The sequence below is a fragment of the Vulpes vulpes genome, chromosome 1, assembly GCF_048418805.1.
Source record: "Vulpes vulpes isolate BD-2025 chromosome 1, VulVul3, whole genome shotgun sequence".
Classification (NCBI taxonomy): domain Eukaryota; kingdom Metazoa; phylum Chordata; class Mammalia; order Carnivora; family Canidae; genus Vulpes; species Vulpes vulpes.
In genome coordinates, this window is record NC_132780.1 from 15,796,961 (window position 1) to 15,811,508 (window position 14,548).

General features: G+C 49.3%; 1 protein-coding gene and 1 non-coding gene across 2 annotated transcripts; both read left to right on the forward strand.

Annotated features, from left to right (window-relative positions):
- The first annotated feature begins 6,779 nt into the window (after positions 1-6,779).
- RPS11 (ribosomal protein S11) lies at positions 6,780-9,477 on the forward strand. The gene is made up of 5 exons (XM_026014052.2): positions 6,780-7,083; positions 7,779-7,910; positions 8,113-8,188; positions 8,497-8,626; positions 9,241-9,477. The coding sequence occupies exons 1-5, from the start codon at positions 7,069-7,071 to the stop codon at positions 9,362-9,364; spliced, it is 477 nt and encodes a 158-aa protein (XP_025869837.1). The 5' UTR covers positions 6,780-7,068; the 3' UTR covers positions 9,365-9,477.
- LOC112931577 (small nucleolar RNA SNORD35) lies at positions 8,306-8,391 on the forward strand. The gene has a single exon (XR_003237327.1). It is a non-coding gene; the product is annotated as a small nucleolar RNA SNORD35 (small nucleolar RNA).
- Positions 9,478-14,548: the final 5,071 nt, after the last annotated feature.

Consider the following 14,548-nt stretch of genomic DNA (forward strand, 5'->3'; position numbering starts at 1 on the left):
GCAGGCGCCAAACCGCTGAGCAACCCAGGGATCCCGGGAGATGGAGAGTCTTTTTTTTTTTTTTTTTTAATTTTTCTTTATTTATGATAGTCACACAGAGAGAGAGAGAGAGAGAGGCAGAGACACAGGCAGAGGGAGAAGCAGGCTCCATGCACCGGAAGCCCGACGTGGGACTCGATCCCGAGTCTCCAGGATCGCGCCCTGGGCCAAAGGCAGGCGCCAAACCACTGCGCCACCCAGGGATCCCCGAGATGGAGAGTCTTAAGCTGCCTCCACACCCAGCATGGAATACAAGGTGGGGCTCCATCTCACAACCTGACATGGCCTGAGCCAAATCCAAGTCATGCTTACCTACTGGGCCACCCAGGTGCCCCTAAAATTACACTAATTAGATCTAGAAGGCTGAAGAGCTTTGAGCAGATACCAAGCTTTCCTAGTCACCTGTTCTGTGCTGCCCTTGGGATTAGTGGGTAATAATACTTGGAAATTTTAAGATTTTACTTCTTCATGAGAGACATGGAGAAGCAGGCTCCATGCAGGGGGCCTGATGTGGGACTCCCAACCCAGGACCCTGAGCTGAAGGCACTCAACCACTGAGCAACCCAGGGGTCTCAATACTTGGAAATTTCTAATTTAGGAGTTAAGTATTCAAATGTCTAACGATGCAAAAAAAAACCCTAGTTGAATGTGATACATATTTGACTAATTCACAGGGCATTCCACCTTTTTTTTTTTTTTTTTTTTTTTTAAGATTTATTTACTTATGATAGACATAGAGAGGCAGAGACACAGGCAGAGGGAGAAGCAGGCTCCGTGCCGACGTGGGACTTGATCCCGGGACTCCAGGGTCACGCCCTGGGCCAAAGGCAGGCACTAAACCGCTGAGCCACCCAGGGTATACCCTCCACTTTCATCTGGGGGCAAATTACAACTCACATGTTCTGTCATTCATCTCCCCAAAGTGTCCAAGATACCATGGTGACATGTTTTCTCTGAGAATCCATTAATAAATGGGTGCTATCTTAACCCCTCCTGGGGCTCCCCCTCTACCACAGGAGCTGCCTCCAGAAGCAGCTAAAATTAAACACTCAAAATCTAACAAAACTGCCTGTTAAAGCAGCATAATATAGTCCCACACAAAGCACAATCCCTCAAAAAGATAAATTCAGCTTTACAAACACGTAAAAACTTCCCACTTCAAAAACAAACCACAGACTGAGGAAATATTTGCAAGGACTACCTCTTTTGAAGAACTTGTATCCTGGGTATATTAAAAACAAAAAACAAAATATTCTCAAAACTCCACAATAGGGATGGATGCCTGGGTGGCTTGGTGGTTGGGCGCATCTACCTTCAGCTAGGGCGTGATCCTGTAGTACCGGGATTGAGTCCCACATCGGGTTCCCTGCATGGAGCCTGCTTCTCCCTCTGCCTTATGTCAGCCTCTTTCTGTCTTTCATGAATAAATAAATAAAATCTTAAAAAAAAAAAAAAAAAAACTCCACAATAAGGAAAACCAAGTAAAGACTGGGTAAGAATTTGAAGAAATAGTTCACCAAAGAAGATCCACAAATGGCCAATCAGCACGTGAGAAGGTGTTCAACATTGTTCACCATTAATTAGACGATGCAAATAAAATCTCTGGGCACCCCCTTAACCCTTCCTGGAGGACAAATATGGAGACTCATAGAGCCTCTGGATCATTAGCAGGAACATTTTCAAAGCTCCACCTTGCGCCTTACCCAACTGCCCACCAACCGAAGCACCCTCCCAGTGACCCGGTATGCCTGGCCCATCTCTGCCTCATCCTCCAGGGATTTTAGCACCTCTTCCCACCCTGGTCCATGGGCGGGGCACAAGGGAGGGTCTTTCTTTGCTAGGCATCAGAGTGCATATGGGAGCATGAGCTTCTCCAGGTCAACCAGGGCTTGCGTTTTCTGACACTGCAGGGCAGAAGATCAATGTGGTGGGTTGTAACCAGCCTTAAAAAAATTTTTTTAAGATTTTTTTTATTATTATTATTTTTTTAAAGATTTTATTTATTTATTCATAGACACAGAGAGAAAGAGGCAGAGACACAGGCAGAGGGAGAAGTAGGCTCCATGCAGAGAGCCCGATGTGGGACTCGATCCCCGGTCCCCAGATCACACCCCAGGCTGCAGACGGCGCCAAACCGCTGTGCCACCGGGGCTGCCCCCAGCCTTAAAATTATAACGAAATTGAGTAGAAATGAAAAGAAAAAAATCAGTGTATTGCAGGAAGGAAAGGAGAAAGTTGAATTAGAAAGCAAGAGGAAGAGGGTGTCTGGATTCAGTCAGAAGAGCATATGGCTCTTGATCTGGACTGTGGGTTGTGATCATTAAAAGTTGTGGACCTAGCGACACCTGGGTGGCTCAGTGGTTGAGTGTCTGCCTTCAGCTCAGGTCGTGATCCTGGGGTCCTGGGATCAAGCCCCACTTCTCCCTCTGCCTATATCTCTGCTGTGTCTCTTATGAGTGAATGAACGAATAAATAAAAAAAAAAAAGCTGTGGACCTAAGTATCTCCAAACTGCCCCCACCCTTCACGGTGAAGCAGCATGTATTTTGTTTTGTTTTGTTTTGCTTTTCCCTTATCATCAAAATCTCACCAGCTATTCTGAGCAATTTGCAAAATACTGAGCATTTTAAAAAACAGAGAGGAAATAACACCTAATCTCACCACCTGGAGATGCAAACCACTAGGGGAGTGTCATACATTTCCTTCCAGGGTTTTTTCTAAGTCATCTTTGTACATAACACACATTCCAAATAACAAATGTGGGGCCTGCTGTTTTTGTTTTCTTTTTCTTTTTTTTTTTTTAAACTAAATACCATAAATCCTTATCAAGTCGTTCAAAAACTCCAGAAATTACTTTTTTCTTCAAAATAAAGCTACTATAAGATCAGTGGGGTCGGGGGAGACATAGGTTTTAAAACAGAAAAATGAAAACTCCTTCCCTCTTAACACTACCCCCAAAGGGACTGATGCAACTACAATTAAAAATTTTTCATTCCGGGGATCCCTGGGTGGCTCAGCGGTTTCGCGCCTGACTTTGGCCCAGGGCGCGATCCTGGAGTCCCGGTAGAGTCCCACATCGGGCTCCCTGCATGGAGCCTGCTTCTCCCTCTGCCTGTGTCTCTGCCTCTCTCTCTCTCTCTCTCTCTCTCTCTGTGTGTGTGCGTGTGTGTGTGTCTCTCATGAATAAATAAGTAAAATCTTAAAAAAAAAAAAAGAAAAGAAAAGAAAAGAAAAGAAAAGAAAAGAAAATCAATTGTTTAAAAAAAAAAAAATGTTTCATTCCGGGGCACCCAGCTGGCTCAGCAGAGCAAGAGACTCTTGATCTCAGGCTTGTGAGTTCCAGCCCCACACAACAATAAAATGTTTTATTCAGAATTCACAAAGCTATTAAATGTAAAAGGAATTTAAGGGGGCACCTGGGTGTCTCCGTGGTTGAGCGCCTGCCTTTGCCTCAGGTCATGATCCCAAAGTCTTGGGATAGAGTCCTGCATAGGGCTCCCCGCAGGGAGCCTGCTTCTCCCTCTGCCTAGGTCTCTGCCTCTCTGTGTCTCTTATGAATGAATAAATAAAAGATCTTAAGAAAAGAAAGAGCCAGTGGTTGGAAACGCCAGGGCTTAAACTCAGGGATTCCTAAAAGCCAAACATGGACTGTCTCACTGAACTATATACTCTGTCACACAATTTGAATTTAAATAACCACGTGTAACTATTGGCAACATTACTGAATAATAAAGTCTGTGATACCTACAAGGATACAGTCCATAATTACATCATGTAAGGAAAATTTTTAAAAAGGCAGTCATCCTACAGATTGTCAATAAATATTTTTTAAAGATTTTATTTATTTATTTATTTATTCATTCATTCACTCATTCATGAGAGACACAGAGAGATAGAGAGGCAGAGATACAGAGAGGGAGAAGCAGTTTCATGCAGGGAGCCCAATGCGGGACTCAATCCCAGGACTCTGGGATCACGCCCTGAGCCCAAGGCAGGTGCTCAACGGCTGAGCCACCCAGGCGTACCAATCAATCAATATTTTTTTAATAAATGGGTCGTATTATGTTCCACATAATACGGGTCCTTCTGTTCCACAATTTGCTTTGTCCACGTACAAATTCTACCAAAGGTAATATAGTGTGAAGGACACATTGGAAACTAACAGGATGACAGCAGTGGCTTCTGGAGAGGGAATATTGGGTGTGGGTGTCTGGGGAGAAGAGCAGGAGGGAGGTCTATTCACTTTAGTACTTTTTGAATTTTGCACCTTGGGCATGAAATACCTATTCAGAACTAACTACAAAAAACATATATTTTTAAAGAATTTATTTATTTGACAGAGAGAGAACACAAGCAGGGGAGAGGCAGGCAGAGGGAGAGGGAGAAGCAGGTTCCCGCCCCAAGCAGGGAGCCCAATGTGGGGCTGGATCCTAGGATCCCGGGATCATGACCAGAGATGAAGACAGGTGTTTCACCGACTGAGTCACCCAGGCGCCCCACCAATTGCAAATTTAAAAATGAAATATGGCCTGCAATCTTTTCATTGATCAATTGATCTACCTAAAAAAAAAAAAAAAAAAAAAAAAATCTACCTAACGTCCATTAACCACTTGCATAGTATTCCATGGTGGGGCTATGGCTTGATTTATAGAGCTGCCTGTAAGGATAGACATTTTGGTATATCCTAATCCTCTGTTCATTTATTTGGTTATTTAGCCAGTTAGAAGAAATTGGGCACTTACATGACAGCTGCCAGAAGCCCTGGAGAGAAAGCAGATACAAATTCCTGCCTTATAAGGGATGCCTGGGTGGCTCAGTGGTTGAGCGCCTGCCTTTGGCTCGGGGCATGGTCCTGGAGTCCCAGATCGAGTCCCACATCGTGCTCCCAGTGTGGAGCCTACTTCTCCCTCTGCCTGTGTCTCTGCCTCTATTCTCTGTGTCTCTCATAAATGAATGAATAATTAATTAATTAAATCTTAAAAAAAAAATCCTGCCTTCACTCTAGTGGAGAAACGGAAACAGGGTAAGAATACACCGGCATGTTAAATCCAGCCAGCTAGCAGAGCTATGAAGGAAACCTCACGCTCTTAATAGTGGGTCACAGTGTGGATCCTGGGGGGCAGTTTCCTTGGGGGCCTGAGAGTAGGCTCTGAATAAATAATTGAGGGAACCACAAGTTGAAAGGTCCCAAGGCCAGAAAAATCTACATGTTTTAGAAGCCGCAAAGAAGGAGGAGAGGAGATGCATTCAGATGTAAGAATGTAAAATAGGGGCACAAGGGAGGCCCAGTGAGTTAAGCATCTGCCTTCCGCTGGGGTCATGACCTCAGGGTCCTTGGATCCAGCCCCACATCAGGCTCCCTGCTTAGCAGTGTGTCAGTCTCCCTCTCACTCCTTCTGTGATCTCTCTCTTTAAATCTTTAATTTTAATCTTTAAATAAAATCTTTTAAAAAATGTAACACAGAGACAAGAGCTGCATCACAAGAGAGTAAGGCCCCTTTTTAATCATTTTTTTTTAAGATTTTATTTATTGAGACCAAAGGAGAGAGAGAGAGAGAGGCAAAGACACAGGCAGAGGGAGAAGCAGGCTCCATGCTGGGAGCGAGTAAGGCCCCTTTAAAAAATTTTTTTTTATTTACTTATTCATGAGAGACACACAGAGAGAGGCAGACACATAAGCAGGGGAAGAAGTAGGCTGCGGAACTCGATCCCAGGACCCCGAGATGATGCCCTGAGCCCAAGGTGGACGCTCAACCACTGAGCTACCCAGGTCCCCCTGAGGGAGGCCCTTTAAATGTGGTCTGTGCACCAGGGCCCCATGCTACAGGATAAGTACACAAATTGAGAGAGAGCATTTGGACACTTTGATAGCAATTCTTTGTCAGTTGAATCTATAAACAAACAAACAAACAAACCTTTTTTGGGGGAGGGTAGAGATTTTATTTATTTATTCATGAGAGACACAGAGAGGCAAAGACACGAGCAGAGGGAGAAGCAGGCTCCCTGCGGGGAGCTCTAAGCGGGACTGCATCCCAAGACCCTGGGATCATGACCTAAGGTCAAGGCTGACGCTCAACCTCCACCCAGGCGTCCCAGTTAAATCTAATAACGTTAAACAGAGGGCAGCCCGGGGGCCTCAGCGGTTTAGCGCCGCCTTCAGTTCAGGGCCTGATCCTGGAGACCCAGGATCGAGTCCCACGTCAGGCTCCCTGCCTGGAGCCTGCTTCTCCCTCTGCCTGTGTCTCTGCCTCTTTCTCTCCGTGTCTCATGAATAAATAAAATCTTAAAACAAACAAACAAACAAAAAAACACTAAACAAAGTTAAAAATTCAGGTCCTGTCTCATGCGCATTTCCAGTGCCAGCTGCATCCGTGTCTGATGGCTCAGATATAGAACATTCCATCATTGCGGGAAGTTCTACTGGACGGTGCTGTTACAGACAGAAAACCAGCAAAAGGGTTATGTTTTTGTTTTTTCACTAAACCATTGGGGCTGAAATAGGGCATAAAGGACAACAAACTTCATTAAACTTGAAAAAAACTCATGGTTAATGCCGGCCCCTCACAAATATGGCGGCGCCATTGCTCATGCTCCTAAGACCTTCCGAAAGGCCGCCCCGCAAAAAGATGGCCGCCACCGCATCCCTTTTGGATTCTGCAGAAACACAGCCACGCGGTCCCCCTACCCCCACGTGATCTTCACTCCACCCAAAGATGCCCGCCTTCCTATAACTCTCGCGATAACGCTGGCCTCGCCTTCCCAACGTGAACTAACGGACCCAGCGCGTTCACGGCTTGACTTTCTCCAAGGGGGCGTCGGCGGGTCGCGAGCCCGCGACCCTTCATCCTGTGCGGCGTCCGCTTAGCCTCCGAATCGAGTGCGGAGTTTGGGCCGCCCGTTAATCACAGTCGCGCCCGAGGCTCCAAACCGTGCTCCCACCCCCTTTCGTCACTTCCTCCCTTGCCCCTGTGCAGTCGATAAGGAAACCCGGACGCCCTTCCGGCTTTCCTTTTTCCAGGCGGCCGGGAAGATGGCAGACATTCAGGTTCGTGCTCGGGGCCGGCGCGGATGCTTCAGGACGCACCCCCGGCCTCAGGGGCGCGTCCGGGAGAGAAGGACGCCCGAGCCCCAGTGTGGGGTTAATCCCAGGCAGCCTAGACACCCCAGGCCTTAATGCGGGAGCGCGTGTGTTTGAATTAAACTAGGTTAGCGCCTCCTAAATCCCGGGGGCTCCCCTTAGTGGAGGCTCAAACCTCTTAGGAGTTATTTTCTTAAAACTCAAGGTTTACGGGGTGGTTTTTCTGGAGGCTTTGGGCCATCGAGTTAATCCTGTTAGAACGGAGCCCTAAGGGCTAATCCAGGGAGCCCCGGCTTTAGTGTTTATTTCTGAAGTCGCCTACGTTACATAAGGAGAGAATTCTGGGGCGGGGGGGTCCTTATGGCTTGGAGAAGAAGCATTGCTGTAAGGTGTCCAGGTTAGAGGAGGGATTGTGCCTGGGTTTTAAGGAATGACTTCTGCAGGTGATGGGGCGTATTTGGGTGCACAAATGCTGAAGTAATTCTGGCTCATAATTCGGACTCCGCTCAATTCCAGGGAGTGTTTTAGATGGTAATTATCCAGGCTCGGGAGGCTGCCGTTTGGGGACCAAATGTTGGAGAGGATGGGGTCGGGGTTTCTGGGAAGGTTTCCAGGCCAGGTTGCCCGCCCCAAGCTCACCAGCTTCCTCCTCGTCCACCTAGACCGAGCGTGCCTACCAAAAGCAGCCAACCATCTTTCAAAATAAGAAGAGGGTCCTACTTGGAGAAACTGGCAAGGAGAAGCTCCCGCGGTACTACAAAAACATCGGTCTGGGCTTCAAGACGCCCAAGGAGGTATGGGGGACGGTATTCTGGGAAGGAAGGAGACCCCTGTGCCCCAGCACACGTGTGCCCAGACCGGGTTACCCTGCTGGCATCTGAGTGACTGATCCTGGGGCTGATGGGAATTGTAGTTCCTGTCCCTGAGCACCACCACCCCCGTGGTGGTTTCAGGAACAGCTCATTCAGGGTTCACTCCTTTTTCTCCCTTACTCAGGCCATTGAGGGCACCTATATTGACAAGAAATGCCCCTTTACTGGCAATGTCTCCATCCGAGGGCGGATTTTGTCTGGTGAGTGAGGGCTCTGGGAGCTTGGGTTCAGATTTTTGGGTCTGAGGGAGGATGGACTGGGGATGCTCAGATTCCTGGGTGAGGGGGGTTGGCAGCTTTCTGGGTCTAGAGGGCACTGGCAGATGATGTCTTTTCACGATGGTCTTCAGATGCCCACCGCGGGCACTGCTGAAAAAACCACTTGGCATAGCTGATGTCAGCGGGGCTTGGGATCCCTCCTTGGCAGTTCACAATTCCCAGCATGCTCTGGAAGTGCCCAAGGCTCCCCTTCCCCAGGAGCTGACCTGCAATCCATGCCCTCTCCCCAGGTGTGGTGACCAAAATGAAGATGCAGAGGACTATTGTCATCCGCCGAGACTACCTCCACTACATCCGAAAGTACAACCGCTTTGAGAAACGCCACAAGAACATGTCGGTGCACTTGTCTCCTTGCTTCAGGTAAATATGGTGGGCCCTCAGGTTCCCAGGCCGAGGGGAAAGAAGTGGTCTGTCCCCGGGTCTGAGGGACATGGAACCTGGCTTGGGTTGACAGGGCTCTCTGGCTGCTGTGTGGGTAGTAAACTATTGGGAGACAGTGTGAGGAGACCGGTGTGACCAAGCAGATAATTCTCAGGAGCCTCCAGTCCGTGTAAAGTGGAGGGGATTGAGAGAGGGTTTCTTTTATTAAGATTTTTTATTTATTTATACATGAGAGAAGCAGAGGGAGAAGCTGGCTCCATGCAGGGAGCCCGATGCAGGACTCAATCCCGAGACTCCAGGATCACACCCTGGGCCAAAGGCAGATGCTAAACCTCTGAGCCACCAGGGATCCCTGAGGGAGGGCTTCTACCCTGAGAAGTCACCAAAGGGGCTGGAGTATCCTCTGTAGAGCTTTGAGTTTGATATCTTGCACAGAGTTTGTGTCCAATAAATAACGACCCAGGGAGGGGAGGGCAGGTGGAAGTGGAAAGTGGAGCGTGGGTAGGGTTTAGAGGAGCCAAAGCAGAGGCCTCAGCCTTTAGTGGCCTGCGTGGGACAGTCCAGCCTGTGACAGCCTCTGCCCACCTCCACAGGGATGTCCAGATCGGCGACATTGTCACAGTGGGTGAGTGCCGCCCCTTGAGCAAGACTGTGCGTTTCAACGTGCTCAAAGTCACAAAAGCTGCTGGCACGAAGAAGCAGTTCCAGAAGTTTTGAGGCAAGACTTCTGTCTACACCCCTGAAGAAAATAAAACTGTCTACACCCCTGAAGAAAATAAAACTGTCTACACCCCTGACTCCCAGGTCTCAAAAAACTATTTTCCCAGTTATGGGCTTGGCCCAGTGTATCTGTACTTTTGCGAGAGGGATTTTTTTTTTTAAGATCTCATTTATTTATTAATGAGAGACAGAGGCCGAAGGAGAAGCAGGCTCCTCAGGGGAAGCCCGATGTGGGATCAGGACTCCACCCTGAACCAGGGATCACTCCTTGAGCTGAAGGCAGATGTTCAATCGCTGAGCCACCCAGGCATCCCTTTGCTAGAGGGATTATTTCTGGGAGTTGAATGGGGTTGATGCAAAAGATGTTCTTTTTCATCCTCTGGACCCCCATGTAAGGGTGGGGCTGGCTGGGTGCTGCCTCCTTTCTGTCTTTTCATCTCTGAAGATAGGAACCTGTATTAAGACACTGTTCCTTCTTTGGGTCTCCTTTTGATCCACGTCACATCTTGGTGTCAGAATAAGTAAGCCCTTCTACCTGGTGTTGGGGCATGCCCCCAACACCCCCAGTCTCTGGGGAGGAAGTGAGTGAGGGCGTAGGCTCCTGCGTTCTCTCTCTCAACTCTGGTGTAAGCCTTCTTGCCTCCTTGGGAGGGTGAAGGAGAAGCAGCCATCTCAGCCCAGCTAGGGGCACTGAATGGGCTTGCGGGGTTCTGTGCTGTCTGGTGGGGTCTTAATCTTCAACCTGGGCTTTCCTGTCTCCCCTGACAGTGGAGGAGTGCACCAGGGAAGCCAGACAGCCAGCCTCTGCAGCCCCAGCACACACCCCCACCCCTTCCCCTTCCTGAGCAAGCACCAGGCTCCTTGGCAAACCCATCTGAGGGGACAGGTTCTCCCGTCCATGAGGAGCTGAGCTCTAGAGGTTTCCTTTGCCTGAAAATCCAAGGAAATTGGCCTTGAAGGCACGTCACATAGTGAAGCCAAGCTGGAGCCAGCCTGGGACCCACCTCTAGCACCTGATTGCAGGCTGCTCAGAAGTAGTTGAGGAAGACCCTGGAAGTGAGACTTACCAGCCTTGGAAGAGAAGAGGAGTGGGGACATGGTCGGGCAAAGAAATTCTGGGAAAAAGCCTTGTGACCGGGCCAGTGACCCTGAATGTCAGAGGAAAATGTGAGGAAGGGCAAGAGATTGACCCTAAAAGTGGAAGGCTTTCTGTTGGAGAAAACCTGGGAAGGAGGGGGACAGGACCTTGAGCATCCCTTTCAGAGATAAGAACAGAGGACTCAGCTGGACTCTGGAAAAGGTCGGAGACCACAGTTAGTGACAGACTGGCAGATTTCTGAGAACAATGGACCTTGAGAATGAAATCAAGTTCCGAGATGATAGACGGGCCAGCGGGGGTGGGGTGGGGTGGGGGGAGGGCAATGGCTTTTAGAATTTGGAGACCCTCACCCGAGTCAGAGCAGGCAGAGACGGAGGTACTTGCTGGCTTCACCTCACCCTTCGGGGCCGGTGCTGCTGGGGGTCCCCAGGTCCCTGCCCCCCATGCCTGTACCAGGGACTGAGGCACAGCACTGGTACAAGGGTTGGGAGACAGGGCCGAGAGGAGAGAGGAGCTGCTGCCTCCAGGGGACGTGCCGACTCTGGACCGACTCAGCGACTCCTTTTGACCCAGACCTGGGGAGGGCGGGGGTTCCTGTCGGAGGAAGTGGGGCCGCATCAAAGAGGCCAGGAAGGGGCAGGGACGGGTCTGAAGGGGCACCGCCCCGGAGTTTCAACCTGTGAGCCCGCCCCACCCGGTGCTGGAGGGCAGAGAGCCTGAGGGAGGGGACTGGGACCCAGAAAGGGTTCTGAGGCTGCTCCCGGAGGCCCCCCACCACAGGTGTTTCCGTTTGGGGTGGGGCTGCCATGTTGACAACAGCAGCCCAGCTCCCCTGTTCGCTCCCAGCAGTTGTTGGGGTGTCTCCTTGGCACCCCACTGTTAAGTTACCTAGTCATGGGTGGGGCACCTGCCTGGTGTGTGTTGGGGTACACCTCTGCTGGACCCGGTGGGTCAAGTGGCAAAGATCAAGGAGAAATACCCTGGGTCCACACCACTTGTGCCTGGAGGGAGGTGACCACTGTCACCTTTTATAGTCCGGTGACAGCCAGAGACCATTCCTACGTCCATCACAAGCTCAGTGCTTGTCTTCTGCCCTCTGCCCACCACTCCCCCTTCTGCAACCTGCCAGCGCCCACCAGACCTGCTCCCTCCTCTGAGCCTTCGCACTAGCCCTGCCCACTGCCTGGCAGCTCTCAGCTCAGGTGTCCACCTGGCTCCCTCCTTCTTTTCCTTAGGTTATAATGCTCACCAGCCTCTTGTTCCTGTTTTTCTGTTTTTTTTTGTTTTTTTTTTTTTTTTTTAAGATTTTATTTATTTATTCATGAGAGGCACAGAGAGAGAGAGGCAGAGACACAAGCAAAGGGAGAAGCAAGCTCCATGCAGGGAGCCCGACATGGGACTCGATCCGGGTCTCCAGGGTCATGCCCTGGGCTGAAGGCAGACGCCAAACTGCTGGGAAACCGGGGCTGCCTTGTTTTTTTTTTTTTTGTTTTGTTTTTTTTTTAAATATTTTATTTATTCATTAGAGACATACAGAGAGAAGGCAGAGACAGAGACATAGGCACTGGGAGAAGCAGGCTCCCTCTGGGGAGCCCGATGCGGGACTTGATCCCAGGACCCCAGGATCACACCCTGAGCCAAAGGCAGACACTCAACTGCCAGGCCACCCAGGGGTCCCCACCAGCCTCTTTCCATCTGGCAAAACCTGTCCTCCCAACTGCCCTTCCCAGCTTTATTGCCCTACAGAGACAGACGAAGCCCATTTCTTGCATATTTGTAAGTTTATTGTAGAAACCTGTGTGACATTGCATGTTTGCTAACCTGGGGGCCACTGGAATGTGAGCTCTGCATCCCTAGCATGCGGACATGGTGTAAGTTCTCCATATATGTTTATCACAGTAAATGAATCTAACCTAAATCCCCACATTCTCAGAGGGCAGGAATGACTCCCAGGTCTCAAGTTCTGGAATAACCAGAAGCAGCGACCATGAGCAGATACCTACCAAATGGAAGCATTATGACCGCAGGCTCTTCTGATTTCTAGCTCTGCTGCTTATTGGCAGGTGACCACCCCTCCACCTGCCCCACCCCAACCACAGAGCCTTATAATCTGTAAAATGGGTTTTTGCCTCATTTCCCCATGGGAGGATGAACACTGGTTACATGTGTTAATGGAGTAGTAACTCAATTACTAATTCTAGTAAATAATATTCCTGATGGAAGTTAATTTTTCCAGAGCCCTGAGCCTATTAGAGAAGCCTTGAGGTAGCTTAGTGTAGGAGGCCCTGGGTCCCATCAGGAAGTCCCAAGGACAAGAGTCTTGCCAAGGGCCCCTAGAGGTATTCAATATATGGTTGTGGAACTTGCATCTATTACAGCAAGCCCTGGTGGGCTGGCATGGGACTTTGAATCTATTTTAGCATGCTTCTAGAATATTCTGTTGCATGCCTCTAATAGGAGGTCCCAGTGGCATTGCATTTTTCTCAGGGAAATTAGCTGCAGGCACAGTTTCATAACAGGGTCCTTGATTTATGATGACAGCAGGGGTCAGGCCTATTACATGAAAAGAGGGCAACTCTTGGTGGTATCACAAGGTATCATGGCCCTGCACCGATTATAGCAGGCCACTGGAATATTCTATAGCTACACTGGCAGTCATTGTTGCAGCCCCCAAGGTATTCTATTATAGCAGGACCTCCAGTAGCAAGCACCTAAATTCATTTAACTGGTCCAGTCTGGAGGTCTGTGAGTTGATTCTAGGGAACTTGAATTGTAGTAGCTTCCATGTGTGTTGGAACAGCCCTGCTGCCATATTTTGGCACAGCCCTGAGCCGATTATGGGAAATTCCTGGGATCTAACATTCTAGTAGGTCCCAGTTCTATTACATATTATTACAGAAGCCTACAGTATAGATTCTGCTAGAACGTTCTAACAGGACATCAGAGCCGTTCTAGAAGAGTTTTAGGAGCACATCAAACCAGCCCAGGATCATACATTGTTGCTGTTGTTCATTCTACCAATATCTACTGTGCTGGCCCCTGGGAATGCAAGAGTGAGCAAGACAGATCCAGGGCCTGGTGTTTGAGATGCCCAGGACCCTAACAGCAGCCGGGAGTGGAGGGAACATTAAGAGGAACAAGTGTTACTACTATGCCCTACCATGTGCCCCATGCCAAACCCTTGACTCGCTGAATCCTCTCCTCTGAGTTTGGCACAATTATTATTCCCATTTTATAGATAAGGAAACCAAGGCTCAAAGTCCAGCTGGCCTGGAAGGGGCAGGATTGGGTTTTGAACTCAGGTGTGATTATTACCTCCTGGAGTCAGTAGGGGGCACCACGGCCCAGGTGCAGAGGGGAGGGGCAGAGGTTAAGACACCAGGGCGGTTTTTTTGTTGTTGTTGTTGTTTCAAATATTTTATTTATTTATTTATTTATTTATGAGAGACACATAGAGAGAGGCAAGGACATAGGCAGAGGAAGAAGCAGGCTTCCTGCAAGGAGCCTGATGTGGGATTTGATCCCCAGACCCGGGATCACACCCTGAGCTGAAGGCAGATACTCAACGGCTGAGCCACCCAGGCGGCCCAAGACACCAGGGCGTTTATAGTGCACAGTCCCCAGGGCCAAGGTAGCTTCATGGACCAGCTCCCCATGAGGTTTAAGCCCTGGTTCAGAAGGGACCCATTCTGAGTTCAATGCTGTGTTTGAGGGATCCCTGGGTGGCTCAGCGGTGGCTCCGAAGGGGGATATTCTGATAGGGACAAGAAGGGCATCCTTCCTGACTGCAGTAGGCTGGATAATGGTTCCCCCAAATGTTAATGCCCTAATCCCCCAAAACCTGCAAATATGTTACTTCATATGATAAAAAGGACTTTGCAGATGCGATTCAATTCAGAATTCTGAGATGGGGAGATGATCTAGGATTATCCAGGGGACCAATGCAATCCTGAGAGTACTGAGAAGAGGAAGGTGGGGACTGAGTGGCTGGTCAATTGGGTAAAACTTGACACTGACAACACCAACCTTGTGGGTTTGCTCCCCCAGCGGGCCAAGAAAGGCATTGGTTCTCATGTTTAATC